Source organism: Oenanthe melanoleuca, chromosome 1A (assembly GCF_029582105.1).
Source record: "Oenanthe melanoleuca isolate GR-GAL-2019-014 chromosome 1A, OMel1.0, whole genome shotgun sequence".
Lineage (NCBI taxonomy): Eukaryota > Metazoa > Chordata > Aves > Passeriformes > Muscicapidae > Oenanthe > Oenanthe melanoleuca.
Window position 1 is genome coordinate 808,399 of NC_079334.1, and position 13,792 is coordinate 822,190.

At 39.3% G+C, this 13,792-nt stretch overlaps 1 protein-coding gene across 1 annotated transcript in view; it reads left to right on the plus strand.

Moving 5' to 3' along the window:
- PIK3C2G (phosphatidylinositol-4-phosphate 3-kinase catalytic subunit type 2 gamma) overlaps positions 1 to 13,792 on the plus strand; it is a 138,359-nt gene that overhangs the window by 12,344 nt on the left and 112,223 nt on the right. The window contains 5 exon segments of the mRNA XM_056511614.1: positions 2,137 to 2,170; positions 9,623 to 9,757; positions 9,760 to 9,825; positions 12,399 to 12,497; positions 12,500 to 12,539. Coding sequence (XP_056367589.1) covers positions 2,137 to 2,170; positions 9,623 to 9,757; positions 9,760 to 9,825; positions 12,399 to 12,497; positions 12,500 to 12,539 — 374 coding nt within the window.

Genomic DNA, 13,792 nt, shown 5'->3' on the forward strand with positions numbered 1-13,792 from the left:
TGAAGAAATTATTAAATGCTGCACTACTATTGTATTTTACCATATTACTTGAATAGTTCCTATTATGTTCATCAGACTAGTATCAAAATATCTTGTTTGGAGGAAGAGAGTCTATTTTCAGATAAATAGGTAAACTGCCCCACAAATTAAGTGACATTTTTGAGGCTACCTGTTATTTCTGAAGTGCTGCAGCATTACACCCCAGCTAAGGAAGAAGTGCCAGCAAAACATTCTAACTCTTTTTTCACAGGGTTTCCTGATGCTTCAGTGTGATATATGGTGTGGTTTTGTGTGGAATATTTTGTAACATGTCCATTTGGCACAAGGACACACAAAGCCTCAGGGAAACCACTGCTTACTTGTTCCAATTAAATGACATAGTTTGTATACGTTTATTTATTCCTATCTGTACATGTGTGCTCGCCTAGTGGGGAAAAAAATCGAATGTGCTTCTATTTAATTCTGGTTTAAAAAGAAAAAAAAACACAAAGAAACTTACTTTCAGTCTTTTGTCTTTAATTAAATTGTGTTTATTACCACCTTGCTAGCTCCTCACTGTGAGTACTGTGCATTCCTGTACCTTGGTTAAGGGATTATGAAAGCAACTGGCACCAGTGCTGGTTTCTCCTTAACTGATTGCATCTCTTTGCAAGTGTGATTTTTTCAGTCTCTAACCAACTTAACCCTGGGATTTTAAAACCCATTCAGGGTAGGCTCTAGGCCTGATGCACAATTAATGTTTTTCATCTCTTTTTTTTTTTTTTTTTCCCCCATTCCTTTCTTACAGCAACTCACAAAAAAGTCCTAGGAGATCAAATACTGCCAGAACAGGCACTAATCCACTATATATTAAGTATCCTATACTATGTTGAAATTATAAGTACTGTGCCAAAAGGTTGTTTACTTTCCAAAATTTGAGGGAATTGAACAAAGGTCTCTGTTCCCATTTATCTCACTGCATTATGAAGATTGTGAAAACATAATTCTCAGCCTGGATGCTGCTTTTCTCCTCTTAAGTAAGCATTTGACTACTTCTGTTCATCTTCACCAGACAAATGGCAGAATTGTATTTCTTCTGCCACCTCTGCAAGCACTGCAATTTCTAAGAAGCATCATGCTGAATACATATGTACTAAGACAGAGCATTCTCAGCCCACTGCTAAGGGATTAATGACTTTAAAGGCAGAAAACCTGTGGATTCAAACAGTGCAAGCCACAGGCAATACTGAAGTGCAGAATTAACCTTCCAGTCTCTCTGGTCAAGATTTGCTATTAATTTTTGTGTCATTTTGGTCAATGCAAGTCTGATCATGGACTCACATAATCACAGAGTATGCTGAGTTGAAAGGGACCCACTAACATCATCCAAGTCCAGCTGCTGTCCCTGCACAGGACACCCCAGGAGTCCCTCCATGTGCTTTATGGAGCTGTGCAAATGCTCCCAGAGCTCTGCAGCTGGGGCTGTGACCATTCCCTGGGGAGCTGCTCAGTGTTTCACCCTCCAGGTAAGAAATCTTTTATTGGTACCTGCTTTACCTCCCCTGGCACAGCTTCATGTCAGTGCCCAGGGTTCTGTCACTAGTGACACAGAGAGGACACAAGTGGCTGTCACCTCCCCCTGTGAGGAGGCAGGAGAGCACTCTGAGGTCTCCCCTCACTCAATATTTCCCACTGGCCCCTTGCTGTATTTGAGGCCTGAGAAGAGCACAGCTGTTTCCACTGATTGGCAGGGAATAGATTAAATGGAGAGCACCTGAGTGCCCCTCACCTCTGTAAGGGTGCCAGGACTCTGCCCTTTGGGCTTCCTGTCTGATAGTGTGAGCTTGCAAAGGGAGGGAGAGGGAATTCCTATCTGTGCTGCCCCTGGGAATCTGTGTGCACATCTGGTAAGTGCTTCTTTGTACTTGATGTGCCCAAACACTGCCAGAAACCAGCGCTTAGGCTGCTTGTCTGAGGTGCTAGAGGAAGCTTTGAATCCCAGTCATCTTTTGTGTCATCAAAAAATGAAGGTAAATCTAAATCCTTTCCCCTTTTCACTGTCTTGTCCATGAGTGCTGTTCCTGCAACCATTATAACTTCTACCCTCTCTCTTCTGAAGTGACTGATTACTTTTTTCCTCTGGTTTTGTCTCTACAGAGTTCTCTTCAAAGTGTGGAAACACCAGCCAAAGGTCGAGTGTTATTTTAATGCTAATTCAAGATGTACCATCAGAAAACACATATTTTGTTATTTGTTTGAGTGGGCATGTTGCAGATGTGTACATGGTAAGGTGTATTATGAGGTAATTATGATAAGTTGAAATTGAAGTGATCTGAAAGTATAAATAACACAGCATTTCCACAAAACAATCTGGAGACTCAAGTATGAAGAATGAACAGCAGAGTGAAAGAGCTGAGTGCAGGTGGTGGTGGTGGTGGTCATGGTAGTTTTTAGTCACAACTTTCCATGTAGAGAAAAGGCAAAATAATGAAATTAATGGAAGCCTGAAAAATTATTCTTCTGTATGACTTTTCCCCCTGACCCCAATAACTTTCATTCCTCCTTCTGTAAGCTTTAGCTCTGTGTGTTTTTGGTTTTTTTTTTTGTATAAAGAGTGCCTTGCCTAATGATAGACTGTCATAGGAAAAGTGTGGCCAAATGCAGCTGGGGATGCTGCATGGACACCATCCATGGTGGAAGGGTTGTGTCACTCTCCATTCTGCTTGAGGAAAAAAATTGTCTCTGAGATGCTCCTTTCCTCTCTTTTCCTCTTTTTTTTTTTTTTTTCCCCTTTTTTTTTTTCTGTTTGCTTTTCTCCATTGCAGTGTGCTCAGAGAGGCAAAAAAAAGTTGGTCAACTGCAGTGATTTCAGCAGTATTTCAAACACACAGTTGCTTCAAATGCAGGTTTCAAAGTGCCAGGCTTGTTTTAGCATTATTCAACTTCATGAACAGCAGAGAAAGGAAACAGCAATTCAATTTGTAAGTGCCAGGAAAAGCTAAGCAGCTGGAGGGCCAGGAGGGTGGGGATAGGACATGCAGGTGCAGAAGGTAAATTCAGTTTGTAGGACTTTTCTTTCTTGGATATATTCATTTTTCCCATGTGCTTTTTTATTAGCACCCTTAATGGCAGCTAATTGCTCATGTTACAAACAATCAATAGCTACTAATAAAGGTCTACCTTAGAAACATCTTCCTCCACACACTGCTCAGAAAATGTAATTGGAATGGATTTCAAACACTCCTCTGACCACAGGTGCTTCCAGATTTGAGCTTCATTGAATCAGCAGCTCTCTCAAGGAAAATTTCATTTATTGAGTAACAATGAAGGAATCAGTGTTTACTCCCTGCTTCCCTGTACCCATTCATTTATGCCAGGAAATCTTCAACCATGAAGATTTCTCTGTTTGTTTTTGGCACACCCTGATTTCATAACAATTGCAGAATCCTTTTGGTAGTGTAATATTAGAAACTGCAATTTACTGATTGCAAGTCAGAACTTGCCAGACCATTAGTCATTCTGTGGAGAAACCTGCATTCAAACTTGCCCAAGGTAACCAAATTTCCAGTTGTCCTTTTGCATGCAGTGATATACATTTCATGTATGTTTTAACATGCTACATGCTTTATAACTGCATCTAATAAATAAACTAAATAAACTAAAAGTCAGCAAAATATTTATGAAGTTAGGCTAGTGGGCTAGCATGTCAAAGCTGATGTTAAGAACATGCCTGAGAAAAACCAAGTGTGAGTGCAAAGACCAGAATTGATCTGCAGGAGACAAAGTCTGAACTCCCAGAGGTGGGGAAACCATACTACATCTTCTTTTTTGGGCATCACAATTTTCCTTAGTCCCTGTCTTCTCACCATCATGACAGTGCCTTGGGGCCTCCCATCCACTGATCTAGGGACATAAACCTTGAGAGGAATCCAGATTACATTTTCACCTGCTGAAGCTGGAAGTAAAAACCAAACAAGTGGTGAGTTGTAAATTCCTACCAAAATCACGTTTGTTTTTCCTTTTCCACCTCATTTGCTTCTCACCTTTTTTTTTTTTTTTATTTTTTTTAATTTTTTTTATTATTTTATTTCATTGTGCTTAGCTGTCTAGGATGGCAGGCATGCAAAAAATCTGCAAGCCTGTGACTCAAAATTCAAGGAAAATCACAGCCTTAGCTCAGTGCTGTTAAATCTTTCCAGATCTCTGGGAAGCCAAAATCATGTGCTTTCCTTCATCAAGCAGCACATTTGCAGATGAAGTCAGAATTGACAGCTGAGGACAAGACAGACTGGATTCCCCCTTTGTACTATTCCCTTCTGTCTCTCATATGTATTCATGTTTGTCTTGAAAAAAGCAGGATGGAATTTTAACAGCAAGAGCAGCAATCAGTTACTTCAACTAATAATTTCTGTTTCCTTTTCCCCAAGAGATGGTTATTACCCTGAGTATCATAGAAGAGTTTTGTTTTTCTCCATTATAGCTTCTCTCCACCACAAAAGAGAAAAAGATAAAGGATACTATTAAAATTAAAGCCTTACTTAAATTGTTTAGAAACTGCTTTTAACCTTGCTCTTTAATAACAGATTTTCAGAGGTTTATTATTAGTCATTCACCATGGACTAAGCAAGTCAAAGACTAGGTTCAAAATATCTAGCCTTGATTTAGTGTTCCAATAACAGCCTCTATTAACAGTGTTATCTCTGTAGAACAATTTATGCCACTGCTGTGAATAGAGCAATACTTACCCACATTATGCCTAAGTCTGGATCAGGTTCTTTTTCCTCTCTTTGAAGTCTTTAGAAGATTATATTCCAGTTTTAGTGCTCAAAATATTTTATTTCTTATTAAATGAGAGGAACTAAATGGGATTTCTAGACATTAGCACCTTTTTGCAGCATCAAGCGTTCACAGAAAATCAAGATGACTCATGTTAATAGAGGCCTAGCATTGAAGTTTGCTGCAATCCAGAGTATGAAAGGGCTGCAGGCTGGCACAGACCCCAGTGTGTGTCTGGTTCTCAAATCTGGTGAATTAATGTTTATTCCATGTCCACAGCCTTGCTGCTTGGGGCAGGGATCTTAGATCAGACAAAATGAGCAGCTTGCAGAATTTGATCAGGAGCTCTCTGGGACCCATGCAGAAGGTCTGGTATGCAGCAGGAACTGATGATACTGACTCTGATGATATTGAAACCAATGACTGAGCTGATGAATTGAATGACATTGATGTTGATATTTCCAAGGGAATTGCTGGAGTGGTTATCTTTTAGAGCCAAGGCAGAAATGTGATGCTTACAATACATGTAAAACTTCTCTAACTCTGCTTGGGAATTGATACTTATTTCTTGACATGATAATAAAAGCATTCACAAAAGAAAGGCCTTTTTTTAAAATAAGGATGAAAGGGGAAAAATGATTTTTTTTTTTTTTTTTCCCTGAGGTTTCCTTTGGAGCTGAAAAATTATTTTTCTTCCTTTCTTAGCACAAACCCACTACATTTTTGTTTTGGGAAAACCTTTTTGTTTCACAATATGGAAAAATCTTAAGAGATTTTCATTGATTTTAATTTCATTTTTCTATGTGTTGCCTCATTATTTCCAAACCTGAGCACAGCTTCTCACCTGTAAGTTGTTGCTGTGTTGCATCCTGTTATACTGTCCCTATAACCAGAGGATTTTTAAAATTTTGATACCAGAACAGCAGGAGATTGTTAAGTTGCTTTCAAGGGATAATCCATAGGATTCTTCACCTAGTAAGAGGAAACAATCCAGTAAATATTGGTGCTTGGGAACTGCATCTGATCAGTACATGCATTTCAGCCTTTCCATGTTTTGCCTCTTTCTTATTACAATGGTGGTCTAATGAATGCTGCTTAGCATTTTACCTAAAGGTTAAGTGGGTTTTTCCTGAAGTTTTGGGTTTGGTGTTTTTTGTGTGTGTATATGTCCTAAACTGCATTTAGGACTTTGTTCTTTCTTTTTTCTCTCTGAACAGAAGCTGGAAAGGAAAAAAATCAAGCTCCCTTTCTCAAAGTTATTTTTAATCTGTCAAAAGGGTCATAAGCCTTCATTCAAAAATCTGTTCAACCAGATTTTTGTCATGTTTTACCTGGAGAAAATGTGTATAGGTCAGAGAGAGTGTTTAACATGTATTGAACTGACATCATCTGCTGGTGCAGCAACAGCAAAGTCCCTGCTCTGCTGGAAGATTTGGCAATAAAATATGGGAATTGTAATAGTGGACTGGGCAGAAAAAGTAGGTGGGTTTCTGTAAGGCATAAGCTGCTATATTCCTTACCTGCAGGTGTGTTCATCAACACTTTCAGGGTTGTGAGCAGTGCTCTGTTTCTCACCAGGGGTACAATTCATTCCTTCAGGCCTCCTGCACAAGGGGCAGGAATCTGTCAGAAATAAGCATGTCTGGCAGCTGTGGCTGAGGTTCAGTTCCCTTGTTCTCATCTCATTTCTGCAAGTCAGATTCCTCCTCACCTTCAGTGAGAAGGTGATGGCAAATAATTTCACACCAGAAATAAATCCTGAGGTTTGAGTTTTGAGATGATTACTGTTGGTCACAGTTCACTTTGCAATGTGGTCCATCCATTGTCCCTTACACACTGGGTATGCCTGGGACACCTTTCTAGAAAACAGGTTTTGATGTAGCTGAAACCATGAATGTGCTGTAGGAATCCATGGCCTGTGCTTTGTAAATCAGTGAAACATCAGTCCTTTCTCTGAGATTTATTAAAAGGTATAAAAAAGCAGTAAAATGGCTCTGGCTTCATGAATGGGTGTTATAATTTCAGCCTACCATATCCTATTCAGCAGCTCATTAAAATACAGTGGGGAAATGCTGACCAAGCTTTGTGAGTAATGGATGTTTACAGACTTCCCAAGATGTTTCCCTTTAATTCAGTTAATTGCTGCTGGTCCTAATGGCTGAAGGATGGGGGCTGGGAAAGGGTTGATTCTGGCACAGAACCATTGACTGTTTTATAACTGAGAGCCAGCAAGAATAAGAAACTTCATGTTGAAAAAAAACCTGGACCTGCAGACCAGATGATACTTGGACATTTGCTTAAACCTGAGGAACTCTGTTCCTGAAAATACATTCATTCTGCATGTCCTTACAATTAGATGAATGATGCTGGAGGACATTTGTCTCCCCGGTGGCAGCTGAGCTGATTGTCCCCCATTGCTCCATTGCTGCCTTTACCCCTCTCATGCTCTTATAGCAAGTTGAGGGGTTTTGTTTGGTTTTGTTTGCTTGTCTGGCTTTTGCATATCTGACATCAGTTTTGTGACTCAAGTAAACAATGGAAATCATTTTTCTGCAAACGTGGTCATTGGGCAAGGCAGCCTGGATGCAGTGATAGGCATCTTGCATCTTAATCACTTCCTTGTCTGGCACAGATTCATTTTCTGTTATGGAAAATACTCCATTGTTTCTTTTCTCCTGACTTTATTATTTGGAAATCCTTTGCTCATGCAGAATTCCCTTCTATCTGTGGCTTAGCTGAGGTAGAATACATTTCTTCTTGTTCTGGAGACAAAATCTGAAATGTTGCTTTATAACATATGTACCTATAATATAGATTGTGTTGAAACTGTACAGATTCTGAACTACTTTTTACCTTCTTTTGGAGAAAATGCTGAGAAGGTTATATTCAGAAATCATTGCCTTCAATAGGCCAATTTTCGTAAATAAAGGGTTTGCTATTACACTACATTTACCTGTCAACACTTTGAACAGATTGGAAACAAGGAATCTCTCAAGGAGCACTATTTTCCTTAATGAGAATAGTGTGGTACTTTTCAGCTAAAGCACTGGTTCAGATCATACTCAGCTGATGTCTTCTTCTGGACCTCTAAAGAAGGTTCCACGTGTATCCCTATGGATAAGTTCTCGAAATTTAAAATAATTCCCTGCAAATTAAGCATTTAGTTTGCAGTTACTAAGTGATTACACATCCAGGAAGACTGGGAATGAGAATAAAATGGTGTTCTAGGGAAAAAAATCACTAGAGCCAAAGATTTTTCAGAACTATTGTGAAAGATGATAAAGGGTGAAAATACTAAAGAGGATAAATAAAAAAGGCAATTAAAGCCAAGTGGTAGACAGAGTTTTTTTATCCTGTTGATCTCTAAAATGATTCAATTTTCATATGTGGAAGATGATTGCAGGATTACAAGTTGTAGTACTGTAGCCAGTCCCTCATACCTGCAATAATCTCCTGCCAGTATTTTCAGAAACAAACCTCAGTGTATGTCAAGCAATTTCAATGTTATGTATATTTCTATTGTTACATAATTAAAATTTGTCTATTATAAAATGAAGATAAATTGTCTGCAATGCATTTTGTGACTCAATATTTCTGGGTAAAATAAAATTCCTGACTGAGGACAGGGTTTTTTGGAAACCCTTCTGTCAGGAAACTGGGATATAAGTCCAGTGAGTTGTGGTGTCTGTGTCTGATGTTGGGCAGCACTGCTGCTCCTATCCCAAAGCTGATAGGAGTCTCAGCCTTCCCTTCCCTGGCTGTTTCTTCATGTTCTTTTCTTTTTTACTTTCAATAGGCACCATGAGCTGATAGATCCCTGGTGACATCAGGGACCAGACAAGTCCAGGGAATATTCAGTCAAGAGCTGTAAGAATGGGTGGTGAGAGTGTGTCTTGATCATGTAGAAAAATGTGAGTTAGAGGTGTAAAAAGGAGAATTTGGGGTCTCTTGGGAGATAAATGAACTTGATCTTGGAACAATGCAAAATACTCTCTTAACCTAGGCCATGCTTGAGAAATGAGTGCTCTTAACAGCTCTCTTCATTTGATGGAGGCTGCCAGGACTGGGGATTTTCATTTACACTGGCAATCAGGCAACACCAAGCGCTCCAAAAACAGAGAGGGAAGATGGATAAAAGCCAGTAATTGCAGGGGAAAAAAAAAAATACTGCAGAGATGAAGCCAGAGGGAGTGACATAAATAAAGGTGTGGTATAAGTTAGGATACAGCCTGCATTTCATTATTTGCATATATTTATATATATATATATATGCCTGCATTATTTTATAGATATGTATTTCTGTGCCCATTTTTCTGTAATATTATCACTAACCCATGACCACCTGAAGGCTGACTTTTTCTGATTGTGGCTGCTGTTTTACATGTTTTATTAATTGTTTACCTACAGTTGCAACTGCTTTATAGTCTTAAAATTTAACCAGTGCCTTTCCTCCCTTCCACTGCTGCCTTATCAGTTCCCTTGATGTAAGTAGCTCCTTAGTTGCTGAAATGACAAAATTCCTACTTAATAAAAATCCTTCCAGCACAAAAATTCCAAGACTGAAATGGCATATCTGAGGTAGGCAGTAGCTTGCTGCAGTTGAAAATGCTTACATTGAAACTGCCTTAATTTGAAATTGCCTTAATTTGAAAGCACTGTAATGGAAGTCTGTTAATGACACACCAGAAAGGAGCTAAGGCTGGTTTCAGAAGCACAGATGGCTAATTGGCTTCAGTTGTAGGTTATGTCATTTTAATTAAATTTTATTAGGAAGCATTTCAAAGCCATAACTGATGGTTTAGGATAAATATAGCTCTTCATAAATGACCTACTGCTAACCTTTATTTATTCCTCTGTCTCCTCTCAGTGTTAATAGAGGCTGCTGTGACTGAGCTCTCCATGGCCATCTCCCATCTCATCCATGTCTACAGCAGCAGCTTTGATGCGAATTTCCAGGTTCCCAGCATACCTAAGAGCCCTTTGTGTGCAGACATCAGCCTAAATTCCAGCTGAGCTTCCCTTTTTGTGCTGCCCACAGCATCCCAGGAGCCTGGTGGCAGGTAGGAGGAGGTCCAGCCAGGGCTCACAGGAAGATGTGCTGTCTCTTTGACAACACTCATTTTTCACAGATACCAGCTCACCTCCCCTCCTTTGGTGATGCTCCTAAACTAATGATGGAGACTTGGAGTGGTCTCTGCAGGACAAGAACTGGAAGGTTGCCAAGTTGAGCAGAGGGTTGTTTTTGCTTGAACCCTGTCTCACTGGGGCTTTCTCAGCAAATTTTGCTCTTGGTTTGTTCAGACCATGTCATGAGGCTGAATTGGTGCTGCCCTTCACAGATGTGATTAAAGTTTAGAGATCCAAGTATATCTACTATCAGCATTATACAGGAAAAAAAAAAAAAAAAAGGAACTACTTTAATAGAAAAAAGAGGCAACTTAATAAAAAGTTATTAGAAATATTCTCCTCTGCATTGCTCAAGTTTGGTATAACTGGTGTAAATTGTCTTGTCAAGTAGCTGCTTTTGCTAGTCTGAGCAAAACTGGTGCTCTTCTCTTACCACTCCAGTGAGAACAGAGGGGCAGGTGAACAGTCTGGTAGCATTATTTTTATGAGTAAAAAAGTTGTTCTCAAAGTTTTTGTTAATTTTCCCATTACTCCCTCTTTACCTTCAATCCCAAATGACCTTGGGATCATTTGCATTAGACTGTGAGCAAGAGACTGTACTACAAGCATTGCCTGTAATTAGCCATTTAACAAAAACCAGAGACTCTGCATTAATTAGGGTAAGATAATCACTATTCTGATTTCAGATGGATATACCATTCCACTGCAAGTTATGTTTTACCAGAAAAATGTGGTATTACACATAGCCTAAAGGTCACTGATGATTTCTGTGCTGTGTTCAAGCACATAAAAATGAGAATCTTTCTTCCTCCTAATCTTCTTTTCCAGTCTTTCCAATACTCACAAATAACATGGACTTTTTATCATGAGCTGCTGCTCTAACACTTGGTTTTCTCAAGTTCTTTTATTGACATTTTCACATGCATGTTCCCCATTCTTGTTTTTCATGACTGCATGAGCTCATGCTGGCATGCAGTGTCATGGATCTCATGTTCCCTTTCCAAATGTCACACTATGATTTTGCAGCTGTTTTAACATGTTTTTAACATGTCTATGTTCCTGCATATGTACAATGTATAGAATGTATTCTATAAGAAAGAATACACATTATAATATATATTATGTATCAGTACTTTTGTTTAAATAGCAGAACTTAATCATTTGATTGTATAAAATCCTTTTATTTCCTGAATTATCCTCCAGCTCTTTGTAAAGTTTAGACTCAAGGGGAGGTATTTCCTAGTCCTAAAAGGTAATTTTTCCTTCTCTGAACTGGCACCTCATAGGTACTGCAGACTACAGACAACTTTCTTTCAATCTAAAAAATAGAGAGAAAGTAGAAACCAAATTTGCTGCAATTGTTGCAAAGTATAGTGTTCTGCAAGAGATAAACCATGGTTCTTATACATAGGGCAAAGTCAGGCACCTTCAACCTCCCATTCACATTTGCCTGTTTGCCATGTTCATCATTCTTGTCCAGGATGAGCTCTAAAGCTGAGCCTGGCAGGAAGATCTGGAAGTTACAAGACTAATTATTTATAATCTATTTTGACTAATATTTTCAAAGATTTCAGTAAGAGGAATGTGAAACAAGAGATATTCCCAGACCTAAATTTGACTCTGAAGCTGCTCAGTTCACTTTCTGAAGGCCAGCACAGAAGGATTCAAAGCTTTTGCTATAAAAAAATGTATCTATTCTCTTGAGTACTAATCTGGTTTTCTTATAGATTGGGAAAAGAAGGTATAAATAGAATCATAGAATACCCTGGGTTGAAAAGAACCTTGAAGTTCATCTCCTTCCACCCCTACCATGGGCAGGGACACCTCCCACTATCCCAGGGTGCTCAGATCCCATCCAGCCTGGCCTTGGGCACTGCCAGGGATCCAGGGCACCCACAGCTGCTCTGGGCACCTGTGCCAGGACTGCCCACCCTCCCAGGGAACAATTCCTAACACCCAATCCAAATCTAACCCACTTCAGTTAAAGCCTTCCCCTGTCCCATCACCACATTCCCTTGCAGAAGATGGAAGGTGCTCTCAGGGCTCCCTGGAGCCTTTTCTTCTCCAGGCTGAACATCCCCTGCTCTCCCAGGCTCCCCAGGAGAGATGCCCCAGCCCCTGAGCATCTTTGTGTCCCCCTCTGAACCTGCTCTGACAGATCCTTCATGTGTTGGGACCCCAGGGCTGGGTGCACTTGTCCAGATGGGAGATTTCTTCTTGACTCTGTGATGAGCAGGTACCAACACTTCACTTATGTCCAAATTCTCATTCACTGCAATAATGAAAAAAAGATTCATGTCAAAAACATGGAACAGAACCCAGCTGTCTTTAAGACTTCTCTTTAATTCTGAACTTTTAAAGAAAAGAACCAAAAAAAACTAAAAACCCCTCTACACACATTAATATGATATGAATTATTATAGATCCTTTTCTCATGTAAAGATGGATTTTCACAAGTTCCTGAGTGGTTAACTCCAAACATACAGTGCTGGACATAGTATATTGCAATTAATTAGTTTTTTTTCTCCTTTGTAGCTACAAAGTTTTCTCTTTCTCCTGTTTGCTGACTTATGCTGGGAAGACAATATGTCAAGCAAAGATTTGCAAAAATACTCCATTAAAAGATCCTTCTTTTTCCTGGCTGACTGGAATGAGAAGTAAGTTTTGGTCTGTGTGTGATACATGTTTATCTGACAGATATTACACATCCAATATTCATTAAAAACAAATGAACAAACAGACATGCATCTTTTTAATGGATGTTTTTCTGAGCTGATTAAACTCCACAGAATTCACAGGAACTTAGAGAGATTGGGGTGAGAAAGAAATGGGACAGCCAGAGGAAGGGAAATAGGTAAATCTGGTCTGACATAAACTAAACTAACCTGCTCTGTGAATAACTTTTGTTCACTGGAGGCATCCAGGAGCACTGGAACTGAAAGCAGATGCAGCCAAAGGCTGGATTTCTGTTCTTTTGGGGAATTCCACCTTTTGGATCTACCATTAGTACATCTGCAGCCCAGCTTGAGAACCTACTGTAACATTTCTTCAAGGCTCTTTTTTTTTAACCAAACAAGCTGATGGGGTTGTTAGGTTGAGGTTTTGTTTGTTTGTTTGCTTGTTTAATTTTTGGGGGCTATTTTATTTGGCTGTTTGGTTTTTTGTTTGTTTATTGGTTTGCTTTTTTTTTTTTTTTTTTAATAAGAAGGATCTGTAGTTTCACAATGAGGACCTTAATTTGAGACTGGAGTTTTAGGGTAAAGGGTGCCTGTTACCTGCCTGTCTCACATTCAAACAACATTCATTTGGCATAATGGCATGGAAAAAAAACATATTTGTAATAGATCAGAGAGAAATGGGCATTTCTGTGAGCATTAGGAAGTCAGATATTCTCTATATAGCCATGGATCATTCAGGCCATAAAATAAACCTGGCTAATTGAAAATGAGTTCTGATCTTATGTTAGGATTGATTTGAACGGGGCGGGGGGGAAATGGCAAGTAGTGTTCTGGTGGTTAGGAATCCAGGTAGAGAGCTTCTGCCAAAGACAAGACTTGCTTAACTCTCTGGTTTTCATGAATTTAGTTCCTATTTTCAATTGCTTTAACCAGTTAGTGTCTGACCTTTAACTTGATGGGATTTTATGGATAAATGTGAGCTTCTGTTAAAGTCTGTTATCATATTTAATCTTTCCTAGAATGTTCTCAGAAATGATGGGAATAATTTGATACCTAAGGAAATTGCCTTGTGAAGTGCTTCTTGTTTGCTCTTTTTGGAGTGTATGCCCTGGGAAAGTGTGAGTGTCTTCTTGGTGCAGAGTCCAAACAGGCTGCTACCATTTAGCTTATAATGTGTCAAGAACAAATTTGTCCCCTTATTTTCCCATCAGTTTCATTTTTCAGTGGTTGAG